General features: G+C 44.0%; 3 protein-coding genes and 1 long non-coding RNA gene across 4 annotated transcripts; 2 read left to right on the top strand and 2 right to left on the bottom strand.

The window, feature by feature from the left end:
• Nucleotides 1–354: 354 nt before the first annotated feature.
• On the bottom strand, nt 355–7887 carry xrcc4 (X-ray repair complementing 4). Its single transcript, XM_086134644.1, has 8 exons — nt 7732–7887; nt 6899–7042; nt 6465–6655; nt 5113–5279; nt 4363–4494; nt 4155–4288; nt 2675–2804; nt 355–529 (listed from the first exon to the last, which is right to left on the bottom strand). The coding sequence occupies exons 2-8, from the start codon at nt 7038–7040 to the stop codon at nt 436–438; spliced, it is 990 nt and encodes a 329-aa protein (XP_085990770.1). The 5' UTR covers nt 7041–7042; nt 7732–7887; the 3' UTR covers nt 355–435.
• On the top strand, nt 3442–7274 carry LOC147191906 (uncharacterized). Its single transcript, XR_015103460.1, has 2 exons — nt 3442–3575; nt 6493–7274. It is a non-coding gene; the product is annotated as an uncharacterized LOC147191906 (long non-coding RNA).
• Nucleotides 7888–11475: 3588 nt separating the features above from the next.
• zcchc9 (zinc finger, CCHC domain containing 9) lies at nt 11476–14295 on the bottom strand. The gene is made up of 6 exons (XM_086134710.1): nt 14179–14295; nt 13300–13690; nt 12833–12983; nt 12650–12742; nt 11985–12053; nt 11476–11702 (listed from the first exon to the last, which is right to left on the bottom strand). The coding sequence occupies exons 2-6, from the start codon at nt 13663–13665 to the stop codon at nt 11590–11592; spliced, it is 792 nt and encodes a 263-aa protein (XP_085990836.1). The 5' UTR covers nt 13666–13690; nt 14179–14295; the 3' UTR covers nt 11476–11589.
• A 201-nt stretch (nt 14296–14496) lies between these two features.
• On the top strand, nt 14497–19673 carry ddx56 (DEAD (Asp-Glu-Ala-Asp) box helicase 56). The gene is made up of 14 exons (XM_086134709.1): nt 14497–14628; nt 15210–15371; nt 15449–15603; nt 15873–16043; nt 16600–16690; nt 17143–17384; nt 17703–17828; nt 17916–18029; nt 18095–18189; nt 18263–18336; nt 18887–18976; nt 19074–19179; nt 19267–19373; nt 19467–19673. Exons 1-14 carry the CDS (start codon nt 14572–14574, stop codon nt 19533–19535), a joined length of 1659 nt encoding a protein of 552 aa, XP_085990835.1. The 5' UTR covers nt 14497–14571; the 3' UTR covers nt 19536–19673.
• Nucleotides 19674–19771: the final 98 nt, after the last annotated feature.

Genomic DNA, 19771 nt, shown 5'->3' with positions numbered 1-19771 from the left:
GTTTGTTCTTCACAATTTGGCAGAAAATCTCCACCCAAAAATGTGTTGATAAAAAAACGTGTCGATAACAATGATGCAAAGGCAATTTTGTCAACTTCACATTTCGGACATCGTTTGTTACTTTTACGCATGATGAACCAGTTGTAAGTGTTGCAAAGTGTCTGAGAAAAAGACAAAACTCCGCCTCTTTTTGACTCTGCATGAGCTGTGTGGCATTATGTTGCTTCAAGTTTTAAAGCGTGGATGTTGCGGCAATCATCCTGGATGGTGGAAGAAGTTAGGACAAGCATGCTGGAGATGCCTTTCCTGTGGTCCACACAGTCCCAGGGTCCATCTTCTGTGGACCCCCCCCCCCCCCCCCCCGAGTCAAACAGGACAATGCCCTGGATGGACGTCACCAAAATTTGCAGCGTCTTTATCTTCATCTTGTAGGAGTCAGAAGTCCTCAAAAAGGTCATCGGCTTCCGATGCTGACACATCCCGCCGCCGCTGTGTCTTTTGCTGATTGGTTGCTGCCGGGGAATCACTCCTGCCACGCACACACGCAAAGAGAGCAGGTCAGTGGGCTAATGAGTCCAGTTTACAACAGCCGTTTCCTGTTGAGACAGGAAGTGGATCATGTGGTTCACAAGTGGCAAAACTGCAAACACATGGACAACTGGAGACCTGGCGAGTGTGCGCCAGCGACTAATGAACCACGAGCAGATGGATGGATGAAGAGGTTGCGCTGCACTACGCGCGCTTGTTCAGCGAATACACTATAGTTAGGATGCATGTGCCTCTAAGAGGCGGGGGCCCGCTGGCATTCTGCACAACACTGATGAGAGCGCACGGGAGCGTCTGGCGGTGAGCTGTGGCCGACAGCAGGGGTGGGTTAGAAGTGTCTTCATGTGGCGTCTGATAAAAGTACATTGGAGACTGTGGCTCGCCTTTCCCAAATGTGAAGGTATCACACTCAGAAAGTAGTACACAGTGGACGCCTCCAAACTCATGACAATAACTCCCATGGTCCCTCGCGAGTTGATGACATCATCGCTGATTAGCAAAATCGGCAATCGACCGCCGTGGCAACTTGCGGTGTGGTCGAACAAGCAGAACATCAGCTCGCTGCTGGGACCAGTTAGCAGGAAACAGGAGATGTGTTCACCGGGGGGCAGGCGAGGGATGAGGTTAAGCCCAGTCAGGGACACTGGGAAGCCCCCCCACCACGTTGCGCAATTACGCACTTAAAAACTCAAGCCAGTCACCCCCCCACCGAAGCCATCTGGATGGTTCCGAGGGTTCTGCAAGCCAAATGCATTTTTCCCTCTCTGTATTGACCACACACACGCACAACCAAGTCAACACAAAGCAGTGTGACTGTATTCAATTTACTCGATCTTCCACTGCAACAATAAGTCTTGGGAAGACTTTCCAAAACTTAAAAAAAAAAAGTAATAATAATAATAATAATACAAACAAAAAGCGTTATGATGGGCTTGTTCTTCCACGTCAAACGTAACTGACCAGAAAAGAAACTAGAAGAACTAACAAGTAAAGCGGTAACCTGCGTTCTTAAGTCCTTTTATGAACTAATGGGTTATTTGTAATTGTTACAGAAAGTGAAGAACAGACAAACACCAATCGAAAATGAAAACGCTGGCAAGGAGCAGACGCTCACATTTCCAATGCAATTATAATAGGGAACAATGAGATGCATGTTTTTGCCATTTGTCCCTCATTCTCTATATGACTATTGGTCACAATATGCTGCAATGTGTATTAGGGATGGACCGATTATCGACCGGGGCACTTGTTATAGTTGGTATTTTGAAGCATATTTGCATCTGCCTTTTTTAAAATTCTGACCGCTGATGAGAGAACAATTTGAAAGTGTGTTTTACTGCCACTGGAAAAGGTATCGGATGGTGTGTGTGTGTGTGTGTGGGGGGGGGGGGGGGGGCAGACAAACATTTTTCAGTCTCTAGTCAAAATACTCAAAAACTGCTGTCCATATACACTGAAAACGGCAGGTAGCGAAGAATTACCAACAGAACGTGTGGCTGGAACGGACTAATGGCATTTCAATTCATTTCAATGAGGAAACTTGATTTGATATAAGAATGGCACCAGCGTACCACTAATAAAATCAGAAATTTTGCACGGTGAAGGTAAGCTCTCGCGTCTTGTAGTGATTATCTGCCGCGGCCGGAAGTCATCTTTGAAGGCGCTTTAACGGCCGCTTCCTCCATGAGAACATCAGGAGGTCCGCGACAGCGTCTTACACAACATCTGAAGCGGACAACAAACAGGTCAGAGACACAAGCCAGAACCAGACCAGATGGACTGGACAGCATCTGGGTTGGTTGATTTTGTGTTTCCTGTGCATATGATTAAAATGATACCGCTGAATAATTGATTGACAATTTATTTGCTAGGGGCTGCTGTTGGATGGCGGCGGTTCAGATGTTTTTCAAAGAAAAGCTTTCAGGCAGGTTTGAGAAGTTTCAAGCTTGTAAAATGCCTCGTTTGAGTTGAACGTTGCAGAGGGATCAGCGAGCGCATCGCCTTACATTTAAACGTTCCTCATAAAGTGTTTGATGAGGACACTTAGGCTTCTCGTGCAATGGCACAAGTTGACCTGGTGCCAAAAGCTGCTTATTATGAGCCCCCCACCAAAACAAAAAGCCTCTACCTTGTGTGCGCTCGCTTGAAGGCCGCATCCGAGGCTCCGAGGTGACGCAAACGCCGTTTTCGGCTGGGCGCCACATCCGTGAGGTCACTCAGGCTGTCGTCCAATGGGCTGGGAGAGCACGGCCGTGCCTCTAAAAACAGCAGACATCATCGTCACATTTTTAAACTGTCAATCATGTCACTAAAAGGGGAAGGGGGGGGGGCGTCATTTGAGGATCACAGTATGTGCTTATTTTTTGATTTTTCAAACCCTTTGCTGTTGGAGACCGCATCGTTTATCCATGCATTGACAAATGCATCTCTGATTATCATTTGACCTCATTTCATGTTGAAAAACCAACTAGGAGTTTTCCTGTTCGTAGCTTCATGTGGCACACTTTTACCAACGTACAGAAACAGCCAAATCACAGAGAAAAAAAACCCCACGCGTACTGGACCTCAAGTGCGATGATACGGTGGTCTCCAGTCATACATGTGTTTATTTAAACATGCAGGCAGAAAAAACGTTGAGCTGCTGCTTGTGACGACCTATCTTCGGCGTATCTTCACCAGCAGCTCGTCTGGCATGTTTAGTCTGACGTCTTTCTTTGGCACACCAAAAAAAAAAAAAAAAAAAAGTCCTCCTATCTGTCTGAGCGGCCTTGCGCTGGTCGCCGTGGCAACTCCACCACCAACACAACGTCTTGCCCAACATGGCTGACAAGTGACGGGGCAGGGGTGATGGGAGGGAGCTCGGGTGCTGTGTGAGAAAGTGGAAGAAGTGTAGAGGGGCTCAACATGCTCATGACAGGTATGCCGGAGTTGTGTAAGTTTCCGCACAAGGCAAACAAGGGGAAAATGTCGGCAACTGCAGCGTAAACAGCCAAGGCCCGGCGGCCATGACGACTTACATCATTGCGCAGGTATGTCATGTCGCCTGTTTTTCACCAACGCACACAGACACACACACACACGTCATTTCTCGCTATTTTTGGAAAAACAAGAAAAAACAAGATTTTTTAGAACACACATTCGTATTTTTTTAATCAGGTCTTTTTCCTTTCTCTTACTTGTTCACCCATCTTGTTTAAGTTTTTGTTACAATATTAATTAAAAAAATAATGTGAGTTGTAGGTTTTTTTCTTGTCTTCCAAAAATACAGAAAAATGACTAGCAATTTTGCTATGTGGACAATGATGTACAAGCAAAAATAAACAAATAAAGCAGGGCCGAGTGACCGCAATGGAGCAAACTTTTTTTTTCTCCAAAAATTGCATTCTGCTACATTGCAATGTCGGTTTGAATTCAGTGAATTGCTCATCCCAACATTTACCAAGCCCTTCACAATTGCTACACTGACAACTCAAGTGGGCGAATTCCATTATGGTCAGTTTTAATTGTGCCACTGAAAACCACAGCGGGCTAACACTATTATTGTCACTTTGAAGTTAAGTGTAGAAATGAACAGAGAAAAGCTTCAGATGAATACTGAGCTACCGTACCGTGAGAAGGTGCAACGGCTTCCGGGGTGGGCGTGGCACCCTCGTCATCAGTGCTGCCACCGTACTCGTCTTCTTCCTCCTCCTCCTTGGTCGCTTCGTTTCCTTCGACTGGGTCATTCTTCTTGCGCGTCTCGCTGCTCATGCCCCAAAAGCGAAAGTCACTGATTGTTCGTGACGATGTGCGGAGCACTTGAAAAGATCGGCATACCCGACTTCCTGGAGCTCCTTCAGCATTTCCTGGAGGCTGCGGATCTTGGCTTTCTTCTCGTTGAGGACCAGAACGAAACGAGAGTAAAGCTCCGACTCCAGGTCCTCCTTCCCGTTAGCGTAGCGCTTTAGCCTGAAAAACAAAACATCAGTAATAAATAAAGTACACAATCTAAAAAATTATTTATTGATGATTTATTTGCTAATTGATGAGTTGTTAAGCGGTTAATTGTTTCAGCTTGAAAATATATAAACACACGCGCACCCCCACTTCCCACAACCGCAATAGATGGAGTTCACTATTACATGCTAAGCTACGAAACACTAAGTTTCTCGTGATGCTGACGCGAGCAGGTCATTGAGCGGCTACGGTGGACATCCTGGTTACGCTAGCGTGGTCACTTTGTTTGCCAACATTTGCAACTTCAAAAGGAACTGAAACTAACACCACCTGATTCCGCTGGTGACAGATCATCATCTACGTGTGGCAAAAAAAAAGTCCAGCCAGATTAGCCTACGAGTAGTGGCAAATTTCTGAAACCAGCGTGGGAAAAAAAATGACCCTTATATCTACGTTTGTAGCTAGCCTTGTTAGCCTAGTTGGCAAACACTTGCTTGTGCTCGTGATGTCCTCCGTGAGTAATCCAAGTCCGGACGGGTGTATTGCAGAGCTCATGAACAGCTCTCGCGCTCATTACAATCGTGGTGATTCGAGACAGTCCAATATGTTTGACCAAAGACACGTATTTACTCTGCGGTAATGTGTTGATGTTCTTGTCGGAGCCGTTGGTTGTGCTCCTGGAGTTCCTGGTTGTGCTGCTCCAGAGAAGTTCCTCTCTCCAGACTGTGAGTCAACAAAGCCCTGACGGCCTCCGACGGCTCCGGGACAGGCCTCAGCGACACCGAGCCCAGCCTGAACTGGAGCGTGGAAACAGGAAGACATTTAGTATCTTGTTATTTTATGTTAACTGTTCTGTAAAGGGCTTTGTTACAGCTGTGGCTGTTGTGAAAGCACGATATATAAAAAGATGAATTATATTGTAATGAATTGTATTGTATTGATCGCAATAGTTTCTGGGAAAATTCATCATCCGGGAAAAAATATATTTGATCGTGACATACATAGATAATGGGCTGACGACCAAAACGTAGTCATTCGTAGTGATCATGGTTGTTCTTTGCAGAGGATAAAGAATCAATGCATGTGAATATTGTAACATCATCTGACTTGACACGTTGCCTGACCATTCAAAGTCAAATAGTCGATTGCATAAAGTATTGCGCCACAGATGTTATTTTGCCAGGTCAGCTATAGCGTTTGCATTGTTTAACACTGAGCTAAAGTGCCTTAATTAGGGAAGAGCTATCTTTGTGTCTTTTCTACTGGGAGTAGCAAAATTAAAATAAATAAATAAATAACACCTTGAAAGTTCTTTTGGAAGAATTGTTGCTTGCTGCAAAGTGAATTGATTCACTGCCACAGCTCATCAAAAACTATGCTTGCAAGTCAAAACCAAAATTTTGAAAAATCAGCTGAATGATGTAACTCAAAAGAATTCAAGTTTGGTCACTTATATCTCATGGTACCATTGAAGAGGCATATTTATATCATCAAATACATAATGTACTTCACTAAAAATCCCTACATAATGCTGCATAAACTGCTGAAGACTTTTGGTCACGGCCACTGACTGACTCGACGGGTTTGTTGTTGTTGTTGTGGAGCAAGAAGACGCTCCGCACTTTCCATTATGTTGCAAGTCACTTGGAAGGACAGAGCTTCGACCTCTTAATCATCGGTAATGTCTTGATCCACTTGTAGTCCGTCATCAGATGTTCGCTGGAGCGCAAGACAGTCCCAGCTGTGTTTTACGTCGCTTGACGACGGAGTAACTCACTTGTTTCCATTCGTACGCAGCCAGTGCCTCATGAGCAACGCCATCCAATGGCATCCAGTCATAAAACAGACGCTGACTTTTGATTGATGCTGTCTTCATTATTAGTTTGTATTTTGCTTATTTTTTTTAAATATATATCTCCATTTGTCCAGTGCAGCGTTTTCATTAACTTTATTAACAGACGCACACAGGAGTGCAGGCTCACCGAGATGTCCTTCTGCACTTTGTCGTAGGTCAGCGTGAGAGCTGCGCCGCCATTGGGTGACGCCGGCACCAGGGCGAAGCGGTACAAGTCGGCGTTTCCCATCCCCGTCAGCGCCTCCTGGAGGTCGTGGACATACTCGTCCTTGGACATCTCCAGCTCATCCGCCTCCTGGCACACACACGCCTCGCTCGCTGCAACAAACGCCGTCGTCGTCAAAATCGTCAACCGGTTCGTTGCAGTTTATCAACAGGCAGGCCTGGCTCAGCTTGTCTCTTGAAATTCAGCTTTTGAAAGTGTTGTAATGACTAACAGATCCCTGCAGATGGCAGCTTTGCATCGCTTTGGATTCGAGATCAGTGGAGCTTTTGAGTAGAACAGTTCACAATTCATAAGGTTCTAGACTTGTGAACGTTTTGAGAACTGATGATTTTTACCTTCACCTCTCCAAGCACGTCGTCCATCGCTGAGCAGCAGGTGGAACCCAGACGCCAAACCCTGCCCACTCCCATCCACACGCAGGAAGTAGGAGGAGTCTGGTTCCGATGAGACGAGGATTTCCCTAATGGTCGAGTGCATCACTGTAGGCAGGATATGTTTGTCATGTTCCAGACGAAACACTTCGGGGGTTTTTTTGTGTGTGTTATTATTATGGTGTCAGGACAGCCTATCAGACAGTGCGCATCATCAATTCGACAAACTGTCGCATATTGATATGTATCTGTCTCCTAATAATTGTGGTAAATAATTAAGACGATCAGTTTTCAGTGATTATTAATAACATAATCATAAAACTATTAAAGGTAAGGTAAATTTGTTGTTTCCCCGTGTACCTCATGGAACGTCACATCCGGCAGCTGGCAAGTTAACAAAAAGGGAGGGAAACATGACAGCAGCAGCAGTCAAGCGAAACACTAAACGTTCATCTCGTTATCATAACACGCGCTGGGACATTCTACTGCGTAAATTTGTGACATGTACTGTATTTATAAGAACACCAGCGCGCCAGCTGTTGGACTCGTGGGAGAGCTTTAGCTTTTACCTGGCTATGCTGTTAGCACGAGTCTTCGCTACCTAACCGCTGACAGCGGGTAGCTTGTTGCTAATTGACGAGAAGCGGTTTGTGGGCTGTTTAAAATGACTTTTATTGGCTGTTGGCTCAATGCTAAAGCTGTTAGCTTGCAGACGTAAACACCGCCAGCTTCGACGGCCGCGTGCCGTGAGATAAGCGAATAAAACACACCGACACACATCATTAAATAGTTTGTACCTGTTATAGCGTACTCGTCTGTGTTTCCGCTTTGCCTACTGGCAAAAAAAGTGACGTTTCTGGTCTACAGTATATGGAAAAAAAAACGTGTCGCGTTTGTCTTTTCTGGTCGATAACTCCGCAGCTGTGGAAGTTAAAATTACGTCATCGCCATGCGACAAAACAACGCATTGCGTCATCAATACTTTAAATCAGCAACAACAATAACGTAATGTCACATCACTTGAAAAGGAATATAATATAGTTAATCTTATCATGTTTCTTTAAAATATGTTTTTGCTTAATGTGATATCTAATTTGTATTTAATAATAATAATAAAGTTAAAAAAAACATTAACATAATGTGAGATAAGAATATAACAATCAATAAAATAGTATTCAGTTTGTTATGATCACAGGACTATTGTCTTTTACCAGCAATACAAGTCTAAATGTATTTGAGTGCTCTGTTAATTAATCATCTAAAGCAAAAGTCATGATTATAAACAAAGCAGCAGAAGCTACTTGTACGTCTCCTTATTGTGTAAAATACTGCAGTGATTCAGAGGTACAAGTTGAACATGATGAGTCGAAAAGTGATGGGAATTCCTCCTATGTGTTGTTTTGTTTCACTTCCTGCTCCGAGAGGCCAAGGCAACAAGCTGCCTACCACATGTCGTTGTGAAGGGAAATTAAGGGATTAGGATGAGCTCAGGACCAGCTCGGGACTAGACTCGAGCAAACACGCGTCCCTTCCAGGAATCCTTGCTTGCGTTTTATTGCTCTCTATGAAGTTAACACACACATTTGCAATACATGTGTGATTGCCACTCACAGGAGGCCCCTTGTCAACAGCACGGCCGGATTGCAGCACATTTTCATGGCGGGTTCCAAGAATCTGACAGCAAATTGTGATTATTTACACAAAAATGGGGAAAGATGGACAGGGACTGCAAGGAAAAGCCCTCTCTGGACAAAGACGACACTCGGAGGACCAAAAGTCAAAAATGTGTTCACAAACCTCTGATCTATTACAAAACCATTTCCCCCGTAGCAAATAATGGAAATAAAATAGTGCATTCCAAGGTCCAAATGCTTCCATCACAAAACTTGTTTCCCCTATAAAATATAATGGGAAAAGAAATACTATGATCCAGGGTCAAGTTGTGGCCATTATCAAAGATGTAGATGAGCTTCAGGCTGGCATGGCAACTCTAGAGCGCCTCGTTGTTGGCCGTGAGTGGCTGTTAGTGCACATACATCACGCAGAAAAGGCAATAGAGTGCTCAAGTAAAAAGTCCAACATGTCCATCATTAACCATCCCAAAAGTATCAAATTGAAATATGAAATCAATTGCTATTGTGATGCAAGACAATTATTAAAGTGTTTCTCTTTGGGCTTCTAACTTTTGGATTATGGAACACAGAAGCCAAGCTGGGAAATGTCACCAGAACCTCGGGAGTTCCCCGCTCGGCCTTGTCGGGTTCAACAGAACCTCTTTCAGTTTCTGCTCTCTGTCAGTAGATGAGCTTTTCCACTTTCATCTCCCCAAGTTGATCAACATGTTGGCAGAGCGCTGCTGAAAAAGCAGAAAAGTTTCTTGTAAAGTCGAGTCCATAAAGGTGGATGTTGGCGTTTACTAGCAGCGGTGGCCTAGTTTTGCCCATGAACCGCTTGGGGGTTGCAGCTGGGTGGAGGTCTTAGTGATGAGTGAGGATTAAGTGATGTTTGTTATGGAACCCAGCCTGATGACTTGTCTCGGCGAGTTCCTCATTTGGACCCCCTGGCTGGTCAAAATACAAGTCTTAGAAACAGTTGTGTGTACCTAATGAAGTGTCCGTGGAGTGTGTTTTTATTAGAATTCTCAAAATCCAATAAGAGACTGTCAGGTTGCGTTGTCGTGGCAATGTCGTCTGCATGAAATTGCATCTTTCTTCCTAATCTGTCCCAAGAATTGAATCGGAAACTTACACCATCGCTATTCGGTAACAAACTTTCACAATGTACAGTTTTCGTCATATTTCGTTGGCGAAATCCTCACATGTCCAAAATCCCTAGTTTTCAGGAAATCCAAAATAGACCATCTTATCCTGAAAAAAATTGAACCGAATTTATGGGTACTCCAATTTATTTCATCAAGTGGTTGCTGTGGTTCTTGAACTGTCTGTCTATGTGTAATTTTTTTCCATTTGAGATCCTTTGAGAAAATGCATACCTTTCCCCAATTTGATCCCCCCCTGCGACTAACATTATTTTAACCAAATATTCATCATCCTGAAAGTCAAATTGCAAGACTGCCTGGTAGCAGAGAAGGAGTCTTTATTTATTTTTTAGTTTAAATGTCACGTTGAGTTTAGCTTGAGCTGAGTACATTACAACCTTGACATCAAAAATGTTCTTCGTGTATAGTTTTGAAATGCACTTATACATTCTACTTTGTAAATAACGGCCGGGGTTCTGTCTCCCTTAGAACCAATTTACCTCACGTAATATCTTACTTTCTGCGGAGACTTCAGAGCATGCTAGAAAAGAAGGCTAAAGTCACCATTGGAGGCCTTTTCACTGTTTTCTCAATGGCTCTCCCAAGGTCAAGTGACATAAGAGTTTGTTTATGAGTGTTGCTACCTGCAAGAGTGCGTGACATCAGGGTCAAATTTCTTCGTGGGGTCCCTGAACAAGCGTTGCCAATATTGATTGTGACACAATAGCTGCATTGAGAAAATATGCTCGTCATCATCGCTTTTTTTTTTTCTTCTGGTACTTTTTCCTCTTTTATGTCCAAGTGCAACCAGGTGGCATCAGTGAATGAAGCCTCTGTGCTAGTCTTACCACACACACACACACACGTGCACTAATCATTTGGAAGCAGGAGGCTAGGAGGGGTTTTTATCGGGGTGGAGGGGGGGTCTGAAGTTTTGTTTCCTCAGTTGACTTCACAAGGTTCTTATTGTTCTTGTGAGCATTCATGAGATGTAAACGTCTGCACTAAATTATGTTTGGGAAAGTCTTGTCAGGAGGTCTGAGCGTCATCATCATCAATGATGTCACAACTTCTGTTTCGAAATGCTAACACGCACAAACAAACACACATGGAAATTTCTGGAAAATGAAAGCGTTCAGCTCACTCTTCATTGTTTGGACTGCTTGGTGTGTTTTTGGACACGTGGCACGTTTGTGCCCCTCAACCTTAAAGTCACACTCATCAAGACCTAAAAATAACCCTTACCTGACCCCTCAACATGTACGCCCAACCTTAATTGTAGCATGACCAAGAGTTCACCACACCCTAACTCTTAAAGCCTAGCTAACCCTTACACTAATCCCTGTCATGTCCTTTTACCCTAATTCTTAATCCTTACCCTAGCCATTAACCCCAACTGTTAATAATAATCTTCAATTCCATTCCAATTTTTTGAATCTGACACTGACCCAAAAGAGATGGATGAAGCTTCCCGGAGCCTTCAACTCCGGCCTGTCCTCAGGGTCCACACCCGGGAAAACTTTACTCTTAAATGCTAATTATAATCCAAGACCATACCCCTAACACATAATTTAAATCCTAATCCTTAAAATTACACTTTAATGTCATTTCAATGTCACCCGATGACCTTGAACCTGAATTCTCAGTACTTTCACTTCGGGCTGCATGATAGCGCCGCCATGTGACACAGTTCTCATGTTACAACAGCAAGACAAAGTTAAGAAAGATCAAGTCAATGGATATCAAATAAACAACCGTTACAAAAGGAGGAAGAAAAACGACGTATGTTTTTCTTTTTTTATTGAAATAATTATTTACTTCATATAATCAAAGAAAAGAAAATGACAGTGGGGGAAAAAAGTAGATGAGAAGAAAAAGGGTTCCCGTGGCGACATGATCAGAAGACCACCACTTTGCTTTGCTTGGGTTTGGTCTTGATGACGGGAACGTGGACGTCCTCGTGGTCGGCGCTCATATTGTTGGACAACCAGCCCAAAGTTAGGGTATGACCTGCAAAAAAAAAAGTTTTTAAATGATAAGCACTTTTGCAAATCAACATTTCAACACTAGCAGCATTTAAAACGCTGCTGAACTGTGTGTAAACTGTGTAGTGTAGTTTATAAAAAAAAGACTATATGCATGAAAGCCTTTTTCTTTTCTTGCACCCATATTCCATTTTCCTTCCTTTCCACCCCGCCCCCATCTCTTGCCTGAAAGCAAACTTTTGCCCCAGCCCAGAGAACAATAGCGTGTACGGTTCCAAAGTCCACTAGGTGGCGGCTTTGGACTCACTGGAAGCTTGATGTTCTGGACAGTCCTTCTGGAAATGTTCCACCGATCCGCAGACTCGACAGCTACCACCTGGGAACCAAGTAAAAAAGTCAAAATGGGAGTCCACACAGACAGCCGATGAGGGCCAGCTGCGATAGAACTCAAAAACTGAATGAGTGTCATATGTGGGTCATCGCATGAACGCAACTGTGCACAGATGTCAAATTTCAACCATGTCACAGACTAATTTTCATTCACCTCGGTTATGCATCAAAGGTATGTAATACAGAATGCATTTTGGTAATTATGGTGAGAAATCATTGTCATGTGCAGTGTCTTCACATAGATGAATTTCACTCTTTATTAATACGAGACCGTTCAAGGTAATTTGAACGCATTTCACCAGAGTGTATCAAACTGGTAACCTTTTGCGTTTTAATCAGTACCCACAAAGTAACTCTCAGTGTTTAAAAGGTTGATGACCACTGTTAATGTAGTACTGTGCTTCCATCTGGTGGCTGACAGTGAAATAACATCCAAAATAAACAAAAATTATAAACAGTACCAAAAAAAAAACCAATCTCCCTTTTAGCAGATAAAAACTCCTCAAATACAATCACTTAAACTTCTACACTACACAGAGGATGAGTATGTCGAACCACGACATAGCGGGGTAAAAACCGTACCTTGGGCGTAGAGGCCTTTGGGATTGTCAGGGCAAGAGCGTGACAAATGTCCTGTCTGACCACAAATGAAGCACTTGGCGTAGGGGTAGTCGCCTGCAAAAATAAAAGTCGCATTCAACTTTTGTTATTTACCAAAGGAGGACTAAGAGGAAAGAGGAGGAGATGGGGAGGGCGTGTCCTGACCAACGGCGGGGTCCACTTTGGCCCGGCAGCGCTGGATCTCGTGCTCGGTGGAACCACATCGATAGCAGATATCACGACCCATCTCATGGTCGTGCTCGGCCTCGGGACAGTCGGCCAGGCCGTGGCCGGGCTTCCTGCAGTTGAAGCACAGCTGCCAAGAGAATTCAAACAACTTGATTGAACAACACCGAGTTACACAAAGCGGTATGACCTGACAGTAATAAAATAAAACCCTCAAATTTTCACCAAAATCTTTATTTTTTACTATTTTAGCATTTCGCCCCCGCTTTGATTATTATAGAAGAAGCAAATGATCATGACATAATTTTTTCACAGCATTAACTTGCATCTCCTTCTCCAGAATTTTCTTTACAACTAACGTGCAAATACAGAAAGTGCTTCATCTTGGGAAGTAAAGGCCCTTTAGTCACAACAATCCAAACATGTTCCTTTCTAAGTTCTCTCACCATTTTGTTCTTCTTATCTGTCTGCCTCTTGACCCTCCTGTTTTCTCTCCTCTGGTCCTTCTTCAAGGCCACCTCCACCTCCCGACGCAGCTCCTGCTGCCCGGAAGTCGTCGTCGCTGGAGTTTGTCCGCTCTGCTGCAGAAATTCGAGGAAGCCATTGACGTCTTGGTCTGTGTATTCCTTCTTCTTCCTGTTGGCCTTCTTCACCGCAGAGCAACCCAGTTGGGTTCCTCGAGAGTGGCTACTCTGAGGTGGTCCCCCTCTTCCTCCTCTTCCTCCTCGTCCTCCCGCCCTCAGCTGACTCCAGGGTGTGGCCTCGGCCTCCTTGTGCTTGTGGACGTTGTTGGCCCGCGCCCACCTCGTCATGGTGACGTCGTCAAACTGTGAAGGGCTGAGCAAAACAGAACAAACTTCAGGAGTCGACGTGCTGACACAACTCATCTGACCCCCGTATAATGGTGCCTTGACGTTCGAGTGCATCACGTTGTGTTTTTTCGAGTTACAAGACGCCAACATCCGACTTTGAGTTGGAAGCTAAATTTTAAGATACAAGTCAATAATTTGGCAAGTAATGAGTTAGCAAATGTACGAATAGGTTTGTGTGCTTGACGTTTTTACTCAAATCACTGAATGGTTTGTCGATGTAATGTGCAGTTTTGTCAAGTTATAACCACATTAACGGCGATTTCAAATAACATTCTGACCACCTCTGTTCACTGTTTGTTACCATATTAGCTCGATGGTTAGCGCCCACGTTATCATGTATTCAGCAACGTGACACATGCCCGCAATCAACTACAACCAACTACCTAAGATTAAACACAAATTATTGACGGTTTGATTCATCCTTTGGCCAAGCATAAAAAAATACAAGATTACCTTTAAAAAGTTGAAGCTCCATCCATGTGTTGCTGCTGTCCCGGAAGTTTTTTTCCTTGTTTAAAGAAAACGGGCAAAAATTGCGTTTCATCGCCACCCTCTGGTTCGGCGGACGTTACGTGCAGTGATTACTTTCCTCCGAATAAAAGAAAGGATTATCGGCGAATTGTTGTTCAGAATTAATTTTAATTAAACCATTCATAAATGGATATGTCAGTTTTATATGTGCATTGTCCTAACAAAATGTCCCTTTTCCACGATTCAAATTGTCTTCATCAATTACATCGCTCGAGACGAATTACGTTAGCGTAGCTTGACGACAACAAACTGCGACGCGAGCGCAGCACAGTGTGGTTTGTGCGACGCCCGTGTGCGTGTAGTGGAGCTGTAGAAATGGCGACCGAGCGGCTTCAATTCCACCAAATGGGCGTTGACGACCGTCTTTTAAAGGTAACAAACCTTCGCGGTGTCTTTTCATGCGTATTACACTCAAGCGGAAGAGTTAAACCGCAGAGTGATGTAAATGTACTTTTCTATGTGTCTCGTGGTCCCCTTGTCATTCGTAAACGTGTTACGAAAATAACGCGACTATTTACTTATCCTCCTCAATCAGAATCTGATTTATTGACCAAATATGTAAAACACCCAAGAAATTTACCTTCACGGTTACAGCCCGTCCAAAAAGTTGATTTATTTGATGGGGCAATGCATAATTGAAGAGCAAGACTTTGTCCTAAGTACGTCAGAAAAAAAAAAAGAAAAAACCTTTATTAGTCGGCACAATTCTATTTTTTCACGACCATTTTCAGTGTATATGGAACAGTTTACATCGGACACAACATCAAAAGGTTCAATGACGTGTGATAACCTGTAAATAAAATACAATATGAAACAAGTGTAATAAAACTACTACATGACACCTAACCTGATGTTAAATGGCTTTTTAGTCAGGTTCTATCAAAAAGCGCCCGTGGTAAGGGTCTTCAGAGGGTTGAAGTGTTCCCAGTTCACACAATGGCTGATCTGTTTAGGCGGTGGCAGATCTGGGTTGGTCCCGGCCCACCTTGATCCAGGAGAAGGCCATCCCCCTGGCTCTGGAGGGCAAAGACCTCCTGGCTCGAGCCCGGACCGGCTCTGGAAAAACTGCCGCTTACGCCGTACCCGTCATCCAACGCATCCTGGATTCCAAACAGGTGACAGATGCAAACATCCAGCCCCTAAAAACCGAGCAGACCAGCTGTGACTACTTGTTTCTTGTTGTCATCTTCAGAGTGTTAGCGAGCAGGACGTGAGGGCTCTGATACTGGTGCCTACCAAGGAACTGGGGCGGCAGGTCCAGACCATGATGAGGCAGCTGACTGCGTACTGCTCTAGGGACGTCCGCGTGGCGGACATCTCCGGGAAAGCCGACGTGTCTGCACAGAGGTCACTTTGGTGTCTTCAAAAGAAGCGCATGTTCAGAATTAGGAAGCTGTAGTACTCTGATATTATCATACTTATCTTATTATAGTCAGGAACATTTTGTCTGCTGCACATTTCGGATGTTTTACATTTAAAGTAAAAGAAAAATCAAAGTCCAAAGTGGGATGTGCATTCAGTCTTTATTTTGTGTCCCAGCAGTTGCTAAATAGTGCTCCAATGCAAGTTGAGTAGTTTTGAGTGACTGAAGCGGTTCTTTCCTCCTTGGCCCGCAGGCCCATCCTGATGGAGAAGCCAGACGTGGTGGTGGGCACGCCGTCCCGTGTGCTGGCCCACCTCAACGCGCGCAATCTGAGCCTGCAAACCTCACTGCAGATGCTGGTGGTGGATGAGGCCGACCTGGTTTTTTCCTTCGGTTTCGAGGACGACCTGAAGAATCTGCTATGGTGAGAGAGGGCACGAGAGCTTTGTGTTGGTTACCCCCGGACTCCCAGACGAATCTGTTCGCACGCAAAGAGACTTGACTTGATTTCAACTTGAACTTTTTTAGTGGCTTCCTTAGATCGAGGTGGCTTTTTGACCTTGCCTCTCCAGGCATTAACAATACGCCAACTGGCTAAACTGTTAACAGCAAGACGCGACCCTGAGCTCACAACAGTCAAGTCTACATTTATACACTGATGCCCACGTCACTCACAAGGCTAGGCCCCGCCTTTGAAATTATTCTGTAAATGAAAAAAAAAATTCTATTTTTTTTGTCGATGTTGATGATTGAAAGCAAAATGCTCCCAAAAACAGTTTCAAAGATTATTTGATATCAGAAGAAAAAAATCTTTTGCTTTGTTTTATGGTCATTTCATTTTCTACAAATTGAGATTTTTGCAAGTTGCTTTTTTCCCCTCCCCTTTTATTATTGTTGAGCCCTGGCGATATCCATCTGTGATCATTTCACTGTATTGTTGCGTGTGCTAAATGCAAATATTGTATCCGACCGTCCTGCAGCCACCTGCCAAAGATCTACCAGTCCTTCCTCATGTCAGCCACCCTCAGTGATGACGTTCAGGCCTTAAAGGAGCTTCTGCTGCACAATCCCGTAAAGTCCTTTGCACCTCCTTCACCATGTCGTACCTATAGTAGATGGTTTTGGTCATTTAAACCTTTGAATTCAATCTAGTGCTATGTGAACACACCAGGAGCAACAATGCATACAAACAGAGCGTTCAACACATGCATATATATCCTTTCCATTCCGGGGGAACAACAAATATTACTAGAAATTATTACGGGATCTTCTTTGTCTCTTCTTCTTGTTGTAATTTCCCTGTATGTCTATCAGTCGGGCTCAATGCTACCCCACGTGTTGTGGCACAATTTGGCACTGCGCTGAAGTTGTGCTACTCTATATGTGAACTTGCCTGTCTACTTTCAAAACTCATAAAAAGCACTCACCAAGAAGTCCGTTATAGCGAAAAATGAACGATGAAGCAGGGAGTGGCGGAGATCACAATATGTGGTTATAATGGCATATGTGCCCACCCCCCACAGGTGACACTGAAGCTAGAAGGTTCCCAGCTGCCAGACAGCAGCCAGTTGCATCAGTTCAGCATTCAATGCGAGGAGGAGGACAAATTCCTGCTGATCTACACGCTGATCAAGCTGCAGCTGGTGAAGGGCAAGACGCTCATTTTTGTTGAAGCCGTGGACCGATGCTACCGCCTCAAGCTCTTCCTGGAGCAGTTCGGTATTCCCGCATGCGTGCTCAACTCGGAGCTACCCATCCAGTCCAGGTCAGACTCCAGACCTCAACACCCTTCTCCAGTGACATTTTTAGGAAAATGTACTCCATTTTGGTACATATAACTGGATGTCATCTGCTTTTCTAGGGAATTTGACCTAATTGTATCATTTACAGGTAGACAAAGGGGGCCCAAGAACTGACCCTTGAGGCACATCCTCGTCAGGGCCAGATCCACTTTAAAAACTTGTAGAGCTTTTACACGGATTTTACTAAGTTTGAATATGATTGACCACAAAAACGATTCCACAATACTGAAAGTTTGGGTTCCAAAGTCAAGTCGCCATGACCGATGTTGTTCCTACTGCAGGAGTCACATCATCACGCAGTTCAATCAGGGATTCTACGACTGCATCATCGCCACGGACGAGCGCAGTATGGCCGACCCCGCCGCCACTTCGAAGGCTGCAGGGAAAATAAAAAATAAGGGGGGAAAGTGAGTCCTCATTCAAACAGGACTTCAAGTCAATCTTTTGGAATCAGGGCCAAATGTCATCAAGTGGGGCTTTTGCTGTGTTGCTAGGGCTAAAGAGAAAGAATACAGCGTCTCCAGAGGTGTGGATTTCCAAGATGTTGTCAACGTCATCAACTTTGATTTCCCCGCCACCGTGGAGTCGTACATCCATCGGGTGGGAAGGTAAACAAACGATCTTCTCACCAGAAGTCTCAAGGACCCAAAGTTGATGTTTAGGTTTCATTTAGGACGGCGAGAGCTGACAAACCGGGCACGGCCTTGTCCTTTGTATCTCATACGGAAACCGCTTTGCTCTCTGAAGTGGAGGAGATGCTGACAGGAGGTCAAGATGAGTGGTCACTTGTGCACATTTTCTCGTTTGATTGGTTGTGTAACAATCTCTTTGTTATCTGCAGATAATGCGGAATCGTCCCTGAAACCCTACCAGTTCAAGATGGAAACCATTGAGGGCTTCAGGTACAGGTGCAGGGTGAGTCTTTTTTTTTTTCCCAACAGCGCCTGAAAATATACATCGACACAGACACTTGGGACAGATTTTTCTGCTTGTATTACTCTGGAACCCCATAAGTCATTGACACCTTTGAGGGATGTTTTATTTTTAATGCTTGTCTCCCTGCAAAAAAGGCATAAAATACACAAAATAGAAATTCAAAGACTATTTGGCTCAATTAATTAATGATATCCTTTGTAAAAAGAGCCACAAAAAAATAATATGAGGGCCCGAGTATAGATCCCTGAAGAACCCCATTCATACTGTGGATGGATGCTTTGTCTTTTGCTTGTGTTGGTGCACAAAAAAAGTGCCAGAAGACGACTACGTAGGACTTGTAATATGCCCATGAGGAACCTCACAACTTAAGCCAAACAAAAACATTCCAAATTTCATGGAAGAAACAACTTTTGAAAATATATATTTTTTAATCTGTTGCCATGTCTTCTGAATGAAGAGCAGCTCTGCGTCTGTTTGTTCCGTGTTATTGGAGTTTTGTTAATTGGGGATTTTTTTTCTCCATCCAAAGGACGCAATGCGATCGGTCACCAAGCAGGCGGTGAGAGAAGCCCGACTGAAGGAGATCAAGCAGGAGCTGCTCAACTCGGAGAAGCTAAAGGTAATCCACAGCCTGCTCAATGAGAAAGATTTTTTTGTTTGTTTGTTTTAAGGTAATGTGCGAAGGTCATGTTTGGTCGCCTCTGCTTGTCAATCAGACATACTTTGAGGACAATCCCAGAGATCTGCAGCTCCTCAGACATGACCAAGACCTTCACCCTGCCGTCATCAAGCCTCACCTTAAGAACATCCCAGAATACCTCAGTCAGTCACGTTAGCTCGTTAGCATTCTAGCATTCTAGCATCTACTTCTTCTCGCTGACTAAAAGTTGACTTTGTGACCTCGCGCAGTCCCTGAAGATCTGAGGGGTAGCTTCAACCCGCTGTCCAATAAGAGGAGGTTGAAAAGGACAAACCAAAAGCCCAAACCATACGGAGTCACCAAAACCAGCTTCAAGGTAAGACACGTCCGTGTTTGCTCCATCCTGACACGTCACAACCTCAGGAAGCCTTTTTTAAACTAAAAGTGCACAATGATGTTTTTGTTCAAGGGGAAGAATCCGTTAAGGAGTTTCCAGTACACAAAAAGGAACCGGAACAAAAAGCAAAGCTGTTCATAATAAGTTTGGATGAAAGGCGATCAAAAATGAACCTATATTAACTTCGACTTCTCCAAAAAAGACAATAATATCATACATTGCCCTTTTTTCTTGTATATTTCCATTCATAATAAAAATGTTTCTACGTAATTCCCCAAATCAATTTGTTTGTAATTTATTTTTAATTGAAGCGCTTTTACTTTGTACACAAAGAATATTCTGGAACAATTAGCAACCTTGTGAATTTGTTTTTACTT

The sequence above is a fragment of the Hippocampus guttulatus genome, chromosome 17 (assembly GCF_054856545.1).
Source record: "Hippocampus guttulatus isolate MCC_2025c chromosome 17, RoL_Hgut_1.0, whole genome shotgun sequence".
Classification (NCBI taxonomy): domain Eukaryota; kingdom Metazoa; phylum Chordata; class Actinopteri; order Syngnathiformes; family Syngnathidae; genus Hippocampus; species Hippocampus guttulatus.
The sequence above is the reverse complement of the archived record's forward strand: the minus strand, read 5'-3'. Positions and strand labels throughout refer to the sequence as shown.